Below are 21,198 nucleotides of genomic sequence, written 5' to 3'. Positions count from 1 at the left end.
AGACCTGTGAGAAGGCTTAAAGTCTGTGAATACAGGGAGTCAGAAACATGTTGCTGAAATGTGAAGAATGCAGGAAAGAATCCCAGACCAAGTGGTGACTTGATTTTGCAAATGCATTAAATGCAATCTTTGCCACTCTAACCAGTTAGCTGATAACCAGTCTATGTACTAAATCTAAAAGCACTATGAATTTTATGTAATCTTTGGGATACAGTATCAAAATCTTCATAACGTTTTATTATTTTGTCTCCAGGTCCATGTTTTTTTTTCATTTCCAGGCATTTAATTATTCAAACCATTCCATTAACAACAGAGCTTTACTGTGTCAAGACTGTAAATAGTTGTCAATGCTGTGTAGTGGGATGTGTAGCATATCAACACCATGCCCAAGGCTTCATTGTCTCCTTAGTTACAAAAACCTACATGATGACATAGACTACTAATGTGGAATAAAATAATGTTTGGTGATAATTTTCATAGTAATATCTTAATTTAAGGTGCAGAAATTTAATGAGTGACTGACTTCCTTGTAGCTATCACTTACAGACCTCTATATGGTTATACAAGTATACAAGTGTTGTATCAAATTTCAAAGTATACATGTGTAGCTAACTTACATAGCTGTGTAGATATCTTGAAGTTCCACATTTTTCTGTTGACATTTGTGATGAAAGCTGTGCTTAATTATCAGTTAGTTTTATAGTTCTAGTTAATAGTCTACAGGTAATGAGTAGCTCATAGACTTAGAATATACCCACATCAGTGAATATAATAAACTACAGACAATAACCACATAGTTAAAATGTTTAATGTTACTATATATATACACTCATACATGTATAGCTGAGATGGGAGGGAGGCACAGTAATATATGTATATATACATATGCACTCAAGATCTACATATCACAAGAAGAAGTACTACTTTTATTTAACTGTAACAGTTGTTTCTAAGTTTCTAAATGAATATAATTATGTGCTTGATATTCACCTGTAAGCATAGAGAACCAGCTTGCTACCAGCCTGCTATCAATGACCACTATACAGATGCAGAAAGTGACACATTGTATCAAGCCATTTTATCAAGCCAATAACACTCAGAGGCATAGCCAGTCTTTCATGATTACCAGGGCTGTATACCAGGGCTTTTGGCTGATCTTAGCCTTGATTAGCACTGATAACATCAGTTGTATATATTATCAAGTAATTCAATAGCATAGTCAACAATGCTGGAAATTCAATCAAAAAATACATGCTAGCACATCGTTATCACGTTATCATGTGTGAGATGTGCTTATCACTATATTAATTTAGTCTAGGGAGGTCTCTATGAAAAGCATCTGTGGGATTTGAGGACACATAAGTGTTAGATTATTACATGTGGTTACCCCAAGCATACTAACTGACCTTACTATCAGGAATATCATTAGATGCATAGTAAGTGCATACCATTAAACCTCCATTATGAGATGAAACATGATTCAAATTATTATCCCGGCTGATTTTGCAAACATTTAGCTGCCTTACTTTTAAATATATTAACACCTACGTATGTAATAAAAACTTATACTGATGAATTATATTATATGCAATTACTGATGCATGGCATTGTATGAATTGTGTTTCTTACCAAAAATGGCACCATAAAGCCATGAATACTTGTAGATACTATTTGAATGGTTACTATTTCAGTATAACAGCCAATAGGGAAGATTTGAGCACATTGGCCAGATATGTAGACCCATTATGCAGGCAAGTATGAGTGGGCTCCTGAGCCATCATATATCTACATAATATTATTATATGAAATTCACTGGTAACAGTTTATAATAAAAGCTGGCTGAAAAGTGCATGTTGATCGTATATATAATTTATGAAGCTAAATAAACTTCAAAATCTTCATCATTGCACAGATATAAGTCCATATATGTCTGCAAAAAATTAAGTTGGTGTCATGGTGCACACTTTTGGTCTCAATGTGTGCACTGTTTTTGTGTGCAAAGCAGATTTCATTTTTAGAGTGGATGCAGGCACAAGGTGTATATTGTTTAGTTTTGTGTACAGTTGCCAATAACATAACATTGTTGGCTTACACAAACACCACAAAACTAAGTCTCTTATGCACAAAGTTTATGACCACATTATTTTATGTATCAAAGAAGAAGAAATTTTTTGCCACAAAGATAACTAGCTTTGAATCTTTGCTATATTGTTTACTATATATGGCATTTATGACATTCACATTCCATACAGGATTTATATACTTTACACTTTACTAAACAAGTGTTTTAGCTACCTCATGTGTGTGGCTATAAAATTATGTTGGCATGTCATGTTTGGAAAGCAAGGTATACATGAGTATATAGACACTTGCTTACTGTAATGTAGGTGTCAATATTACATCATCCCAAATGCATTTAGCACACATGTGTGATGTCACTCTCCTCCAGTTAAATTTTATCAGGCTTCCATTCCAAACTCAAGTTAGCCTTAATTTATCAGTACTGTCTCATAGCTAACAAAATTATCATGCGGGGTGGCGTAATAACAAAATTATCATGCAGGGTGGCGTAAGTACTTATTGTAACTAACAAAAATTGCTTATGATGCAAACATGTGACCAATGCCTGCTGACCTCTGTGTGTGTGCCACTTTTAGCTGCACTGAATTCAATTAGAGTAACCACTGCAGCTGCCCACACCACCCAAGGCCCATTTGCAGTATATCATCCCATAGTATTGTATACTTATTCCTTTGTTGTTTCATGTAATGTGTATGTATGTGTGCTCGCTCCAGTAAGGAAGAACGCTTTGCCGATTACCATGAGGTTAATAGGTATAGGTGATGAGTGCATGCATATAGCTATCATGTTCCATTTAGCACATCATAAGAACATGTGAAAAGTGTATATATAAAGAAGTCATAATAAAGTGTATAGTTATTATCTTTATATAGTGTCACACAACATCAAAAAACTTAATCTATACAGTGAGCTTATCTTGCTTGTATTTCCATTTACTGAATAACTTTTACAAAAAATTCTTGAACTATACTGAACATATATACATGCATGGAGTCTGCAATGAATTTTACATCAAATTGTAGCTATAACACAATTATCTTTAATGTTGCCAGTGACTTAGCTATCACACACATTAGCTAATGGCAGAGTCCTAGTATAAAAACTGACAAAAGCACCAGTAGAATTATGCTGAGACTATTTTGTCTGACAGGTGATCCGCCAGTTCCTTGTATCATGACTTTTCGACCATTAAGAGGTTGTGTGTCTCGGTAATTCTGTTGTAGGACTGCACCGTCAGCATCTAAAACACTGGTACGCATGGCTTGCAGGAATTGCTCTGGGACAGAGACGGCATTTCTGAGTAGAAACCACTGGACAACTTCACTGCAGGCTGGTGTGGTCAGTGATCCTTGATAATAGTAGTAGCTTAGGTTTGCTGGTATCATATCCATTGGTCGTATTCCACTAAGTGACACGTAGTCTCCTTCATCGCTTGGAATGTCACTAGCGAGTGAACTCCATACCCCGGACAATGATAAGGAGCTGTCACCTCTTAGCAGTACACCCAAGACAGCAAACGCGTCGCCAGCTGTAGCACTTCCGGTGGTCTTTCTAGTGACGAAGTGCAGCTCACCGCCGTAAGTGCTCCCGTCAACCTGGTGCTCCGATCCCACCGCACTAGTTCTTCCCCAATGGAAGTGAAATTGCACTAACTGATAGGTACCCAAATGATTCTGGAATGTTGGCACAAGTGAGCTGGTATCGGGATTGAACTGCAAGGCATGGCCAGTGTTTGTCCAGTTGCCGTCGTAGGTTTGATCGAAATTCGTCAAGACTAAATCAATTAGACTAGATCTTCTAACCAAAGCAGAAGTGACAATATTGATAGGTGATTGGCGTCTACCATCACAATCCCAACCGTCTACAGTCTTCCAAGCGTCTTGGTCGGAGTAGTTCCACGCTACACCAATCGCGTTTGCTGTTACCAGGGAAAGCAGAATGCACAGCGACACCTCTAACAGCTTCATATCCGCTTCACAAGCTATAATCACCAAGCTGGCAAATCACATTATGCACTGTCTTTATATACCTAGCTAATATACGTAACTTTTAATTACGTAAAACGCGTAACCGCAACTTCCGCGGAGCAAAGGAAGAGTGGAAAATCAATGGCGGTGTCACAGTGATATATGTTTCCCCGGGTAACGTGTTTCCCGCACACATATTCCTAAGGATCTGTGTTTCCCCGCACACATATCACTAGAGACCCGTGTTTCCCACCAAAAGCTGTCAGTGATATGTGTTTCCCGTAGCGATTTTTTAAATATTTCACCGCACACACATATCCCTAGGGATTCGTGTTTCCCCGCACATATATCACCAGGGATCCGTGTTTCCCACTAAGATATAGCCATCGTGCAGTAACTCCAAGGTCCTAACATATTAACTACACAAGTGGATGAATGAAGCCTTTTAAACAGACCAATACACTTCATTGTATGTATAGGTGTAGGCAGATTTGGAAAAATTTCATAACAGAACCAACTACATGTTTCCAGTGAATGTTCTTTAGAGTAGTTAGCTGACTGCTCTATTAGAGTATCTCGATCTTGTACACCTCTAATGCTGATCTAGGTCCTTGTTGCATAAACTTTAGCATAAATCCACTGATAATACCTTGGAAAGATGTTTATAAGGTGGTTTATGAGTATTTGTATTATTAGTGATCATATAATTATGCTAAGACAAAATTTCATGATAATTCTCAGCATATTGATCAAGTAAAGCCTAAATATGAAGGGGGGCTTCAGCCCCCCCCCCCTGCAGCTGGATCCGCCCCTGCTTGATATGGTTAGATTTCCAAATCACTGAACCATATATAACTTGCGATCTCACTAAGGAAATAAACAAAGTTCTCTTGGCTGTCACTGTTTCTTGATGCTTGCTAAAGCTGCGATGGAACAGTCCTAGCATTCTGTAGGTCTTAGGGATTATGTTTTTGTAGTGTTGATCCCGTCTGATGATATTATAATCTAATCAAAAACAGCCAAGCTGTAAAAAAAGGAGTGTGGCCCTTGAAAAGGCTATGGTGAAAAAAAATGTGAAATCCAAGGTGGTGGCCAAGAAATAGCTGTGATGGTAGGTTAATGGTAAAAATTTTAATAACGACAATTCAGGTGAATTTGGTGCCGCTTGGTCAATTGGCACAAAATTCACCTGAATTGTGGTTATTAACATTTTTACCATTAACCTACCATCACAGCCATTTCTTGGCCACCACCTTGGATGTCACATCTTTTTTCACCATAGCCTTTTCAAGGGCCGCACTCCTTTTTTTACAGCTTGGCTGTTTTTGATTAGATTTCACTTCTTTTTGTATTTGCATACCCCAAAGCCGGCCTATGGCCAGCTTTGGGGCTTTTTAACCTATATATTTTTCTTTACCACAGGAAAAAGAAAAAGATGAAGCAGATTTTATAAATACTTTAACTCATTCTGATTTTATCAGTAAATGTACAAATTATATATATAATGCATATATCAAGAGTTCATAATATAAAAACAGAGCATATATTTATTACGTGTCAATTAATCCCCACAGGATAATTTACAGCTGATCTCTCTACTGGGTGACTTGAAATGTAGCTGAACTCTCTACAGGGTGATCTGCTTGTATGTAGATGAACTCTTTACAGGATTCTCTCTACAGGGTGACTTGACTCTAGCTGAACTCTCTGCAGGGTTATCTGTTTGTAGTTGAATTCTCTACAGGATGATTTGTTTGCAGCTGAACTCTCTACATGATGATTTCTTTGTAGCTGAACTCTCTACAAGGTGATTTGTTTGTAGCTGAAATCCCTACAAGGTAACTTCTTCTAGCTGATCTTTCTACAGGGCGATTTGTTTGTAGCTGAGTTCTCTACAGGGTGTTTGTTTGCAGCTGAATTCTCTACGTGGTGGTTTCTTTATAGCTGAACTCTCTACAAGGTGACTTCTTCTAGCTGATCTCTCTACAGGGTGATTTGTTTGTAGCTGAACTCTCTACAGGTGATTTGCTTGTAGCTGCACTCTCTACAAGGTGATACTTCTAGGTGATCTCTCTATAGGATGACTTGTTTCTAACTGAACTTTCAACAGGGTGATCTGTTCATAGCTGAACTATCTACTGGGTGATTTGTTTGCAGCTGAACTCTCTACATGGTGGTTTCTTTGTAGCTGAACCCTCTACAAGGTATTTCTTCTAGCTGAACTCTCTACAGGGTGACTTGTTTCTAGCTGATCTCTCTGCAGGGTGATCTGTTCATAGCTGAACTTTCTACAGGGTGATTTGTTTGCAGCTGAACTCTCTACATGGTAGTTTCTTTGTAGCTGAATTCTCTACAATGTGACTTCTTCTAGCTGAACTCTCTACATGGTAGTTTCATTGTAGCTGAACTCTCTACATGGTAGTTTCTTTGTAGCTGAACTCTCTACAATGTGATTTCTTCTAGCTGAACTCTCTACAGGGTGACTTGTTTCTAGCTGATCTCTCTACAGGGTGACTTGTTTCTAGCTGAATTCTCTACAGGTGATTTGTTTGTAGCTGAACTCTCTACATGGTGGTTTCTTTGTAGCTGAACTCTCTACAAGTTAACTTCTTCTAGCTGATCTTTCTACAGGGTGATTTGTTAGAACTGAATTCTCTACAGGGTGATTTATTTGCAGCTGAACTCTCTACAAGGTGACTTCTTCTAGCTGAACTCTCTACAGAGTGATTGATTTTTTTGCAGCTGAACTCTCTTAGACTACATTGTGGTTTCTTTGTAACTGAACTCTCTACAGTGTGATTTGTTTGTAGCTGAACTCTCTACAGGGTGATCTGTTCGTAGCTGAACTCCCTACAAGGTAACTTCTTCTAGCTGATCTTTCTACAGGGCATATTTGTTTGTAGCTGAGTTCTCTACAGGGTGATTTGTTTGCAGCTGAACTCTCTACATGGTAGTTTCTTTGTAGCTGAACTCTCTACAATGTGACTTCTTCTAGCTGAACTCTCTACAGGGTGACTTGTTTCTAGCTGATCTCTCTACAGGGTGACCTGTTTCTAGCTGAACTCTCTACAGGGGATTTGTTAGCAGCTGAACTATCTACAAGGTAACTTCTTCTACCTGATCTTTCTACAGGGTGATTTGTTAGTAGCTGAATTCTCTACAGGGTGACTTGTTTCTAGCTGATCTCTGTACAGGGTGACTTGTTCCTGCTGAACTCTCTACAGGTGATTTGTTTGCAGCTGAACTCTCTTACATGGTGGTTTCTTTGTAGCTGAACTCTCTACAAGGTTACTTCTTCTAGCTGATCTCTCTACAACATGACTTGCTTCTAACTGAACTCTCTACAGTGTGATCTGTTCATAGCGGAACTTTCTACTGGGTGATTTGTTTGTAGTTGAACACTTTGCATGATTGTTTCTTTGTAACTGAACTCTCTACAAGATAACTTCTTCTAGCTGATCTCTCTACAGGGCAATTCTGAGCTGAACTCTCTACATGATGGTTTCTTTGTAGCTGAACTCTCTATTAGGTACTTTCTTCTGGCTAATCTGACTACAGGGTGACTTGTTTGTAACTGAATTCCCTACAGAATAATTTGCAATGTAATATAATTGAGTAAATTATAAATGCAGCTGAATGCTTTATTAGGGTGACTGTTCTATTAGAGTATCTCGATCTCGCATTTGCTACACGTAGTTGCCTTTCGAATCATAACTCAGTGGTTTGTACTCCGATTCTTCTGTACTACTGCAAGGACTTTCTATGATGATTATTCCAGCTACATACTGATTTTCAGCTCATTGCTCTAAGCGGTTTGCCTGATAGACACGAAAACTAATAGTTTTTTATTCATAAAAATTGATCGCGTAATTTTGACACAGGTTGGGTTTTGTGTCATATCTCCATGGTCTTTATCCTGATTCCTTTCAAACCACAAAAAGGCACTCCTACGATGGTTTCTCCATCTACATAGCAATTTTCAACTGATTCCTCAAAGGAGTTTACCCTGTAGGCGTGACAGACCTTCGACCTTATTTTACGCAAATAATCGGTCATAACTCCGTGAATGTTCATCGGATTCCTACCAAAGTTGGTACACAGATTCGACTTAATGAGCCCTTTAAGTGTGCCAAATTTCAGTCCGATCCGAGCACGCATTCGTGTTTTATGGCGGATTTTGCGAAGAGTGCGAAATGAAGTAGAAGAAAAAAACAAAGAAATTAAAACGAAATTGTGTTCGCTCGTATCTCGGAAATGGCTGGAGCAATTTTCTTCAAATTTGGTGTGTAGACTCCCCTTACTCGCCGGCACCTCTCTAGCAAATTTGGTTCCAATCGGATAAGGGATCACAGAGCTACATAGGTGTGAAAAGTGCGTTTTCTTTCTTCCTGTTAATATACCATAGGCTATAGTATATCTTTGAATACATGATATTCACGGGTGGCACGCCGGCTTCTTGGGCCGCACGACACACTACCGTGTGTCTTGATTCCGAGATTTTTATGTGAACTATTTGTTAAAACCTGTGTGTCAGCTATTTTGTAATTAGTGATGACTTTTGCATTAATATAAGTGGACACTCTTTATTGAATTAAAGGACATATTATATCTCGTACTCCACAAAGTTGCTGAGTCTAAATCATTTTGAAACAGTGAAATATCTCCAGGACTACAAACAGTATTATAAATCTTGGTGTCGTCAATGAATAGTAAAGTTTTACTGATGGTAACACAAGATGGTAAATCATTCATGTAAATAATGAAGAGTAGGGGTCCCAAAATACTCCCTTGAGAAACCCCAGATAGAACTGGCAAGGGGGTAGATAATGACTGACTGCATGCCAAAGCTGTAGCTACATTGATTAGTTATACATAGCTGCAATCACATGATTTACTCTATAGAAGGGTTGCCTATTTAGGGCGTGTCCCTTGTGTAACGCGAGAAAACGCGACTTTCCGTTTTAAGCATGATTACAATGTTGGTCAAGAAGTCAACAAAAAAACCCATTTTTTAAAATAGTTTGACAAACGTTTTTGATTCTTAAAAGGTACAAGGTGAGTTAAAATCATCCAGTCTATCATTCTAAGTAGTAACAAAGTCTTACAAAGAATGTTTTCAGCGAGTTTTAGCTATCACTTTCCAAAAACCCGAGATTGAGAGAAAATCATCTTCTCGTTCAGCCTTCACCTTACACGCTGGACCTTTCTCTATAACATACTTTCTGTTCTGAAGGTTGGCTAACTCTTGCTTGCTAAAGTTAACCGAAACGTTCATTTTCTCCATTAGCCGTAATACATTTTTTACTTAGCGAACTCGGAAAGTATGTGGAAAATGTACGGTAAAACGACCACGCCTTAAAAAGGCAACTCGTCTATATAGCTAGAGATAGTATTTTATACATGTACTTGTAGCTACTGTTTTATTCGAGGTTTTATTAAACTGATGCTATAGCTACGTAGCCAAATTACAGCACAGTTTAGGCTTTAGCAGTTATAGTTGAATGCAAGTGAATGGATTGATTTCCTCCGTCAACATGTATAATTATAGTATTAGTTGTATAGGTATGGCTAGCTATGATTATTAAAAGTGCATACGCGCCTATATGCTATAACACTACGTACGTTGCACATGACTTTATAAAGGGGAAACATATTACCCGGGGAAACACATATCACTGCCGGTGACTTGTAGGTCGCTAGCGAGTTAGTGATATGTGTGCGGGGAAACACGGATCCCTAGGGATATGTGTGCGGGAAACACGTTACCCGGGGAAACATAGGTCTATATCACCGTGACACCGGCACTATATAACTTGCCTAAGAAAAAAAAAGAAAAAAACCCGAAACTTTGACTGCTCGTAACTCGAAAATGACTTGAGCGATTTCCTTCAAATTTGGAATGTGGACTCCCCTAGCTGGCGGGCAACTCTGCAGCAATTTGGTTCCAATCGGATGAAGTATCACCGAGATACAAAGGTGTGAAAATGTCATTTTAGTTCAGTTCTTCTTACCTTCATAATTATGCCAATAAGTCTTATTAGTTTTGTTTGCTGCTACAGTGCTACTGCTTCTGATCATTGTGTACAGATTTGTTATCAATCCAAAAGCAACATTATAGAAAACAATTTCAGGACTCCTGATAGGTATATCTACTAAGGTTAACTAGCTGCATGGTGTATGGTGTTCATTATTCTGTGAATGCTATCCCACTAGGGACCTGTGAGAAGCCTGTGAGTCAGAAACATGTAGCTGAAACATGAAGAAAGTGGAAAAAATTCCCAGACCCAGTGGTGACTTGACCCCCGCAACATTCAGTCTAGGCATGCGCCAAAGCAGCCACAACAGCCAGGATCTGAGATATTCTCTGCATTCAACCTGTACTTGAACATCGACTTCTCACCAGCAAATGTTTTTATTCATTGAGAGCATTTTATGAAAAATACTAACCACTTTTAGCCTTGGTTGTGTATAACTCATTCACGTGGTTCAGGTGCTGAAACACATAATATAAGTACCCATGGTGTGTAACACCATGATGTAACAATGTGTAACGCCATGATGTAACAATGTGTAACATGTAAGGATGGGTCCAATGGGATATAAAGAATTATAATATAATTATTAGTCATCAAAATTTTAATAGTAATACCTAATAATATAATCAAACCTCTGACATCAAGTGACATCTCAATGGTATGCTCACAAGAATTCATTGCAGTTTATTCTATAGTAACAAGCTGCTTCAGAGTAACCCCTATTCCATCAATATGCAAAATGCAAGGTGTCAATACAGATGTTTAAGTGCAGAGTCAAAACAGCCAAATTTGCAGCAATCCCTAATTCTCTTTGTACATGATATGCTATACAAGAAAACATAATATTTCAATATAACTACTAAATATAATTCTGCATACAGGTGTAATATTATATGAAAGGTATAATCTAATCCAAAACAGCCAAGCTGTAAAAAAAGTGTGCGGCCCTCAGAAAGGCTATGGTGAAAAAAGATGTGAAATCCAAGGTGGCGGCCAAGAAATGGCTGTGATGGTAGGTTAATGGTAAAAATTTTAATAACGACAATTCAGGTGAATTTTTGTGCCGCTTCACAAAATTTACCTGAATTGTCATTATTAAAATTTTTACCATTAACCTACCATCACAGACATTTCTTGGCCGCCACCTTGGATTTCACATCTTTTTTCACCATAGCCTTTCTAAGGGCTGCACACTTTTTTTACAGCTTGGCTGTTTTGGATTAGATTTCATTTCTTTTTGTATTTGTATACCCCAAAGCCGGCCTATGGCCAGCTTTGGGACTTTTTTAACCTATGTTTTTTTTCTTTACTACAGGAAGAAGAAAAGATGAAGTAGATGTACTTTAAATATTTTATCAGGAAATGTACAAATTATATATATGTGACCGGATTTGCGAAAAAGGGTCTTCCACACACATCCAATTTGCGAACTTTGGCAGTTCATAATGTCAGATAGGAAAATAGTATTGCCTTGAAATTTGGACAGTGATGAGTAACAACATAGGTTAATACATGAACAAAATTTCAGGTTAGTATCTTCTTTGAGCATAAAGGTATGGTCATTCAAGTTCATAGAATTGGATGTGTGTGGAAGACCCTTTTTCGTAAATCCGGTCACATATAATACATATGTGACCGGATTTGCGAAAAGGGGCCTTCCACATATCCAATTTGCCAACTTTGACAATTGATAACTTCAGATTGGAAAGAGCTATTGCCTTGAAATTTGGGCAGTGGTGATTTCTTTGCAGCTGAACTCTCTACATGATGGTTTCTTTGTAGCTGAACTCTCTACAAGGTAATTTCTTCTAGCTGATCTCTCTACAGGGAGATTTGTTTGTAGCTGAACTATCTACAAGGTAACTTCTTCTAGCTGATCTCTCTACAGGTTGATTTGTTCGTAGCTAAATTCTGTACAGGTGATTTGTTTGCAGCTGAGCTCTTTACAAAATGGTTTCTTTGTAGCTGAACTCTCTGCAAAGTAACTTCTTCTAACTGATCTTTCTACAGGGTGATTTGTTTGTAGCTGAACTATCTACAAGGTAATTTCTTCTAGCTGATCTCTCTACAGGGTGATTTGTTTGTAGTTGAATTCTGTACAGGTGATTTGTTTGCAGCTGAGCTCTTTACAAAATGGTTTCTTTGTAGCTGAACTCTCTACAAAGTAACTTCTTCTAACTGATCTTTCTACAGGGTGATTTGTTTGTAGCTGAACTATCTACAAGGTAATTTCTTCTAGCTGATCTCTCTACAGGGTGATTTGTTTGTAGCTGAATTCTGTACAGGTGATTTGTTTGCAGCTGAGCTCTTTACAGAATGGTTTCTTTGTAGCTGAACTCTCTACAAGATAACTTTTCTAGCTGATGTCTCTACAAGGTGACTAGTTTGTAGCTGAACTCTCTACATGGTGGTTTCTTTGTAACTGAACTTTCTACAAGGTGACTTCTTCTAACTGATCTCTCTACAGGGAGATTTGTTTGTAGCTGAACTCTCTACAGGTGATTTGTTTGAAGCTGAACTTTCTAAATGATGGTTTCTTTGTAGCTGAACTCTCTACAAGTTAACTTCTTCTAGCTGATCTCTCTACAGGGTGATTTGTTTGTAGCTGAATTCTGTACAGATGATTTGTTTGCAGTTGAGCTCTTTAAAGAATGGTTTCTTTGTAGCTGAACTCTCTAAAAGGTAACTTCTTCTAACTGATCTTTCTACAGGGCAATTTGTTTGTGGCTGAATTTTCTACAGGGTGATTTCTTTGCAGCTGAACTCTCTTCTTGGTGGTTTCTTTGTAGCTGAACTATGTACAAGGTAATTTCTTCTAGCTGACCTCTCTACAGGGTGATTTGTTTGTAACTGAATTCTGTACAGGTGATTTGTTTGCAGCTGAGCTCTAAACAGAATGGTTTCTTTGTAGCTGAACTCTCTACAAGGTAACTTTTCTAGCTGATGTCTCTACAAGGTCACTAGTTTGTAGCTGAACTCTCTACATGGTGGTTTCTTTGTAACTGAACTTTCTACAAGGTGACTTCTTCTAGCTGATCTTTCTACAGGGTGATTTGTTTGTAGCTGAACTCTCTACAAGGTGACTTCTTCCAGCTGATCTCTCTACAGGGAGATTTGTTTGTAGCTGAACTCTCTACAGGTGATTTGTTTGAAGCTGAACTCTCTAAATGATGGTTTCTTTGTAGCTGAACTATCTACAAGATAACTTCTTCTAGCTGATCTCTCTACATGGTGATTTGTTTGTAGCTGAATTCTGTATAGGTGATTTGTTTGCAGCTGAGCTCTTTAAATAATGGTTTCTTTGTAGCTGAACTCTCTCAAGGTAATATCTTCTAGCTGATGTCTTTACAGGGTCACTAGTTTGTAGCTGAATTCTCTACATGGTGGTTTCTTTGTAACTTAACTCTCTACAAGGTAACTTTTTCTAGCTCATCTTTCTACAGGGTGATTTATTTGTATCTGAATTCTGTACAGGTGATTTGTTTGCAGCTGAGCTCTTTAAAGAATGGTTTCTTTGTAGCTGAACTCTCTACAAGGTAACTTCTTCTAGCTGATGTCTCTACAAGGTCACTAGTTTATATATATATATATATTTGTTAATGTACAAACTCAATCATGAGTATATTCGTACATATGTAGTTAGCTACTTATTTACAAATTTATATAATTGTTAAATAAATCAAGAGATGGAGCTTGGATAATATGATAATCTAGTTGGTTCCATAATTGTAGCTGAGCTCTCTACATGGTGGTTTCTTTGTAACTGAACTCTCTACAAGATGACCTCTTCTTGCTGATCTTTCTACAGGGTGATTTGTTTGAAGCTGAACTCTCTACAAGGTAACTTCTTCTAGCTGATCTCTCTACAGGGAGATTTGTTTGTAGCTGAACTCTCTACATGATGGTTTCTTTGTAGCTGAACTCTCTACAAGGTAACTTCTTCTAGCTAATCTCTCTACAGGGAGATTTCTTTGTAGCTGAACTCTCTACATGATGGTTTCTTTGTAGCTGAACTCTCTGCAAGGTAACTTCTTCTATTGATCTCTCCACAGGGCGATTTGTTTGTAGCTGAACTCTCTACATGGTGGTTTCTTTGTAGCTGAACTCTACAAGGTGATTTTTTTCTAGCTGAACTATTTCTTTCCATAGTTGCATGAACTCCCTACAAGGTAACTTCTTCTAGCTGATCTCACTACAGGGTGACTTGTGTGTAGCTGATCTCTATACAGGTTTCTTATTTCTAGCTGATCTCTTGAATTCTCTTCAGGGTGACTGCTCTATTAGGATGACTGCTCTATTAGAGTATCTCGATCTCGCACTTGCTGCACCAAGTTGGATTTCGTGTTATAACTCCGTTGCTTTAAGTCTGATTCTTCTACACCATTGATGAGCCTTTCTAAGATGATTACTCCATCTGTATAACGATTTTCAAAGCATTACCCCAAGCGGTTTATCTGGTAGGCGTGGCAAGCAGTCGTTTTTTTATTAGCTGATCTCGATTGCGTAATTGTTACACACTGTTGGTTTTTTCGTTATATCTTCCTGTTTTTTAACTCGATTTCTTTCAAACCACAAAAGGTTTGAGGTTCAATAGTTAACCTATTCACCCACCGATTTTCAGCTTCTTCCCATACGCGGTTTACCCTGTAGGCGTGACAACATATTGGTGTTATTTTTCGTGAATAATCGCTCATAACTCTTTGCCTGTTTATCTTATTCCAGCCAAGGTTGGTACCGAGATGCGCCTTTATATCCCCCTTCTGTGTGCCAAATTTCAAGGCAATCGGATATGGCGTTCGAGTTTTATAGCAGTTTTTGTAAGTGTGCGACAAGAAAAAGAAAAATAAGAAGAAAAAAAAACGAAGAAACTGAGCCAATTTTTGAAGTCGCATATCTCGGGAACGCGCGAAGCGATTTCGCTCAAATTTGGAATGTAGAGTGCTGCAGTTGGGGGGAATGTCCACAGCAAAAATCGTCTTGTTTCATCAAGGAAGCACAGAGCTACGGAGGTGCGAAAATTGCGTTTTCTTTCTTCCTGTCAATATACTCACGGGTGTTACGCGCCGGCTTCTTGGGCCGCACGACACACTACCGTGTGTCTTGATTTCTTATTTATTACTATGATTTGACATCAGTCTTCTATCTGATCCATCACCTCCATGAAAGATTCTCGGTAGTGATTGGCATCATCGCTGGTGCTTGAAGGACTATAATGTATCAACAACAACATTATATACGATGGAAGCTAACTGCTATTATTAATAGAAAATTTGTAACATGGATGAATCACATGCAGTAACTATTGTTTGTGCTATTAGACAATACAGACATGTTTAACTATTAGTAGTACATAACTGTTCATAGCATTATTACTATAGTTATTATATAACTTTACCATTATTACTATTCAAAATATCGCATGAGTGATTTATATTATTGGTGTAGTGAATATATATATACAGCCTATAAGATTACACAGCCAAACTGTGAAAACAGGTGAGTACCCTTCAAACAGTCAGAATTATATGAAAGTTGTGAAATCAAAGGTGGCAGCAAAGAAATGGCAGCAATAGTCATAAATTGTAATATTGACATGGAGATACCGTCATGTTTCATGTATAGGCACCACCTTTGATGTTAACTATTTAATGCTAACTTCATTGAAAGGGTCACACCTTTTTCATACCTTGCAGTTTGTCTTGTCACTTCCTTTTGTATTGTCAACAGGATGTACAATCTACACTGTAGCTATGACAAAACAGCTAAACAGGCTATCTCACTAAACTGTTATAGCTAAAGCGTTCTATAAGCTAAAGCAGTAAGAGACTTTTTGTACTACAGAATGATATAGTCAATCCTCTTACCATTAAAACACATGGCACACGGCACCAGCAGCAGTAATCATTAGAGACAGTGGGGTAGGCACGAGGCTATTATGCTCCAAAAATTGAGCATTATGCTTTTGAGCAGTGCTCAAAAAATCACCTATTATGCTTTTGAGAATTGCCCATTATTCCCAAAATTATGCCTAATAACGCCCATTTTCCTTGATGTTTAAGCTCCAAATAGTCTTGAATTTTTTAGCTGGTTACTGTATTACAGTATTTCAATTCAATATGACTGTAGAGTAAATAATATTCGGTGACTGCTCTATTAGAGTATATCGATTTTTTAACGGAATTGTGCAACCTGCAGATTTTCCTACTGTAAAAGTTTTATAATCACCTCAAAATACTAGCATAATGCCTGATTCCCACACATACCTATTATGCTAGAAGTTATGCCGGCATAATCGCCGCATTCCTACAGTGGGGTGAAAAGTGATATGCATGCACAGGGTTGAGAAACAATTAATAAAATTTCCTTGGCCTTAATTGCACAATTTACAGTCAAAAGTCAAACCATCATTTTATTAGCATTGCTCATGACATTTATGTTAACATTATAACTACACTCAAATGTATATGAATAGTTAACACTGACAATTAGTATATACATGCTTACATTTCACAGATAATGGCATTCTTCCTTGTATTGTCATCAATGATAATACCAATTTCACTCAGCGATGTCCCATTGTTATCATCTGTAGTAGCGAGTGGCTTGGTCTTAAAAATAGCAATTAACTTTTTAGCAATAGTCTTAATGGTTTCTTTGTGTACTATCAGTTCCAGAGCAACAAAGAAGATCAATGGTAGGACTATTATGGTAACAATAGTAACTGTTGATAATTGTTTGCTAACTTTGTCTGCAAGTGGTATCAGTGTAGCCAACACTACTAATTGTAAAATCAACCCATCAAAGATATACAATATTTTATGCTTATAAGGTTTTAGTGTTATTGGTATGAAAGCCAAAACTACACTTGAAAAGATTAGTAAAAGTTGGGAGAGATAACTATTGGATGGATTCGCAATGATTATCACAATGATCAACAGTCGACAAATCATGTAATAAGCTGCAAAGCATCGATAGTTGTCTTTGTAACATCCTTGGAATTGATCTAACAGTGGCTTCATCTTGGCAAAGTTGATTTTCTGATTAAGGAATGGTTCAAGCAGGAGTAAAAGTGGTAGACCAATCACAATCACTAGTGTACATAACACTGCTATAATAAAATATGGTAGATGACGTCCATGACAGTATTCTATGTCAGGTGATAGGTAAGTGTAAACCTTATCTACATTATCAAATCTCAGTGATCTCAAGAGCAGCAATGAAGTTGTGGCCACAGATGTGTATGATAACAACAAAAGAAAGCACACAGTGCGGATAATACCTCTACTGATAAATGACGAAAACTTGTGAGATATTCTTGCTAACTGACAAATTATTACTACAATGATTGAGACAGCAAATGGGTGCATATAATGAATGAACTGTTGGTCAATTCCACTCATGTTCTTTACTAAGCAAAGCTGTCCTAGAAATTGTGGAGTGATTTTCACAAGACTTGAAATATTGATAACAGTTGTAAATAATTCTTTCAATTGGTATAAATTTTTGCTCAGTAATATATCCAGTATACTGTAATAGTATGTAATAGCATACAAATAACCAATCCCAACATGGTAGTATGTCATCACAAACACTAGTATAACTATGACTATCCAGTATATCATTGATAATGTGACTACCAGTACTGTCTGTTCAGTTGTACACATTTCAATACTTACACATTCTACAGAATCAAATGAGAGCGTATAGCCTTCTTCACAACTACCACAAGCAGTACCAGATCTTTGTGAAATACACTGATTCATTCTTGCAGGTGAAAGTTCATGAAATCCATTAGTGGTTTCACAACAGGTAAAGTTACAGTAATTGTTGGGACAAACTGTCATTGTTGGTTTGTCATTAACTTCTCCAAACCAATAACCTCTCCTGATAAATGATTTACTATCAGAACAAGTTATAAAATCATTATTATCGTAGCATACACACCTTTGTGTTGTGTCATCATAATAGAAACCAGGGTGACATGGTGATAGTTCAATTATTAGTTGCACTGAAATTGTCTTCAAGTCATACTGATTACCATTATGAGAATTAAGAGTCATGGAAAAATTTGATGTGCTTGTAACTTGATTTCCGATTACACTGATTCCTTGTAGAATGTCACAGGACATTAGCACCTTAGTTGATGATCCATTAATGTGATGACCCTGATCATTACTGTTTATCAAGAATTGTGTTGCATCAGCTGGTTGATTAAAATAATCCAGTACACAGGCATCAATCATGATTTCTTGACCAAGCATTATGTTGTTCACAAGATATGTACCACAACTAGTGTCATTGTCTATACATGTAGCTGGATTATGCAATACTAGTTTACTGGGAGGAGTATTAATGTATTTGCGATATTGCTCATATGCTGAAGATTTCACATAACTTACAATGCTTTTATTTAAACAAACTTCGTCACAAGATGATGGAATATGGATATAAATTAAATCACCTACAAGAGCAGTGTTACTATTAAAGTAAATGCCAGTTGTATTTAGTGTTATTTGCTTATCAAACCCATCTGTAAGTTCACCATAAATAGCTCCACCATGCCCAGTGGCAGTGTTATTACTAAATTTAATATCTGAACCATCATAAAATGTTGCTGTGAAGTTGTCACTGAGATGTATGGCTCCACCATTTCCTTTAGCTGTATTGTTTGCAAAATTTGAAAAGGAGTGAGTTGCAAAGCTTATACTGGATTGGACAATAGAAACAGCTCCACCATGTTTAGCTCTATTGTTAGTGAATGCCGCTGTTGTGTTTTTATGCAAAAAGATGTGAGATTTAGACTTAGAGGTAACAGCCCCCCCTGAAGAATATATCGCTCTGTTGTTGTTAAATAATACCATTGAATTTCCTTGAAAAAAGATGTAAGAATTTTCAGTACAGTCTACAGCTCCACCTGTTACTTCAGCAATATTATAAACAAATGTTACCAGTGAGAAACCATTGAATGATATGGTAGAATTACGAGTATACAAAGCACCTCCTTGTTTTGCCATGTTTCTATTAAATTTTACTGTTGTAGTTTCATCAAATGAGATTTTAGTACCCACACTAGAGTATACGACTCCACCATAACTGGCAGTGTTACTGTTAAATGAAGCCGTAATGTTTCCTTGAAATAATATACTTGAATTATATGCATGTAAAGCTCCTCCACTGATAGCATTGTTGCCATTAAAAGTTATTAATGAATTTTCATTAAAGGAGACCAGACCATTTGCACTAGTCCTTATAGCTCCACCAAGTTCAGCAGTATTATTATTGAATGTCAGTCTTGTGTTCCCATAACATGACATGAAGGAACCGGCAATAGCATCATCATTGTAATTGTCTCCAAATCCCACACCTCCTCCTCTTAGTTTAGCTACATTACCATCAAATGTTACCATTTAATGTCCACCAAATAAAATACTAGAATTAGCATTGCATTGTACAGCTCCTCCTGTGTGAGCTGCCTTGTTCTCACCAAATTCTGCTTTAGAAAATCCATCAAATGAAATATTTGAATTAAAAGTTCCAACTACAGCTCCTCCCCATTTTGCCTTATTGTTATTAAATGAAACCTTTGAGTTTCCGCCAAACAAGACACATGAATTGATTGTACATCCTACAGCACCACCCGAACCTCCTAGGGCTCTGTTATTATAAAATGTTACTCTTGAGTAATCATCAAATGATGTACAACTATTGTGTCTAGAGTATACTGCTCCTCCTCTACTCTCAGCAGCACTATTTCCATTAAATGTTGCTATTGACTCATCTTCAAATGAGATGGATGAAATTGCTGCAGAAAATATGGCACCACCTGACTGGACTGCTGAGTTGATTCTAAATGTTACTGCTGCATTCATTTTGAAGAATATCTTGGAAATAATTTGATAGATGGCTCCACCATTAGTTCTAACTGAATTATTATAGAAGCTCACATTGCATTTGTCATTAAATTTTATAATAGAGTTATTGCTATAAATACCTCCACCAGCAGTAGCTTTATTATCCTTGAATGATACACTGTTATTGAGAATTAGACTGGTGTGTAAAACGTAAATGGGTACTCCACGATTTTGGATAAATGTAGAATTTTGCAGTAAAGATATGCATCTTGGACCATCAGTTACATTATTTGAGTCACCAATGTGAACAACACTTCTAGTGGGTCCATTCAGAGCAAAATTGCAATTGTTAATGACCACCTGTACCTGAGTACCTTGTTCAGGGCTAGATGTATAGTAAATAGCTGCTCCATGCTTGTTGTAGTATTTGTTGCATGTGTACAAACTGGCAATTGTTGATGTACACTTTTCCTGACACTTTTGACAGTACAACAGCTCGTCTTATTGAGTAACAAAAAGAACATGAGTCAAATATAACATTGGATGAATGGTAAAACTCAATTCCTGGATAGGCTGACCTACGACCGCATCTCTTGAAACTGACACCTTTAATAGTTACATGACTACAAGAGTCAAACTTTATTCCTCCGACACCATTGCAATTCACCGTGGGATTCCCTTGTCCAGTTATTGTAATATTTTCAAGATTTTGTAATATCATGATTGAAGACAGCACAGCATCACTTACCAAAGTAACAATAGCATTGCTAGTAACATTAGAGAGTACTTGAACAATTGAATTGAAATGGTGATTACCAAGTATGCAACAGGGAACTTGATTCTTGTCAGTTTGATTGCCTGAACTACTAGCAATTTTACTTGAAATATTAGTAAGCCCCTCAATATTGCTTATGAGCAGGATTAATATACCAACACTTATAATCCTTGTTACCAACATGGTGAACTCAAATGTGAGGCTACAACACAATGGATACACTATGTATTTATAGTCAGTGATAACCAGAAACTGCACTCAGCCAGTGAAAACCATCCCTATGGTTTGATTTGCTCATGTACCATAACAAAGGTCTCTAGTATGAACCTCTCCCCCAATAAACTATATTATTGGAAATTAACAGACAGAAACACAACAGTGGCGGATTTAGATGGGTTTCTGTCGTTTCGACAGAAACTCCCTTTTAAATTTAGCTCAGTGGCAGTCTAAATACAAAAACTAGCTTCATTATTGTTGTACTGACAATC

At 37.3% G+C, this 21,198-nt stretch overlaps 3 protein-coding genes across 3 annotated transcripts; all 3 read right to left on the bottom strand.

Moving 5' to 3' along the window:
* Positions 1–3,158: 3,158 nt before the first annotated feature.
* On the bottom strand, positions 3,159–4,049 carry LOC136247953 (putative carbonic anhydrase 3). The gene has a single exon (XM_066039772.1). It carries the CDS (start codon positions 4,047–4,049, stop codon positions 3,159–3,161), a length of 891 nt encoding a protein of 296 aa, XP_065895844.1.
* Positions 4,050–16,772: 12,723 nt separating this feature from the next.
* Positions 16,773–19,491, bottom strand: LOC136247952 (uncharacterized). The gene is made up of 2 exons (XM_066039771.1): positions 16,828–19,491; positions 16,773–16,784 (listed from the first exon to the last, which is right to left on the bottom strand). Exons 1-2 carry the CDS (start codon positions 19,489–19,491, stop codon positions 16,773–16,775), a joined length of 2,676 nt encoding a protein of 891 aa, XP_065895843.1.
* LOC136247951 (probable outer membrane protein PmpF) lies at positions 19,492–20,656 on the bottom strand. The gene is made up of 2 exons (XM_066039770.1): positions 20,382–20,656; positions 19,492–20,320 (listed from the first exon to the last, which is right to left on the bottom strand). Exons 1-2 carry the CDS (start codon positions 20,654–20,656, stop codon positions 19,492–19,494), a joined length of 1,104 nt encoding a protein of 367 aa, XP_065895842.1.
* Positions 20,657–21,198: the final 542 nt, after the last annotated feature.

This window comes from Dysidea avara, chromosome 2 (assembly GCF_963678975.1).
Source record: "Dysidea avara chromosome 2, odDysAvar1.4, whole genome shotgun sequence".
Lineage (NCBI taxonomy): Eukaryota > Metazoa > Porifera > Demospongiae > Dictyoceratida > Dysideidae > Dysidea > Dysidea avara.
The sequence above is the reverse complement of the archived record's forward strand: the minus strand, read 5'-3'. Positions and strand labels throughout refer to the sequence as shown.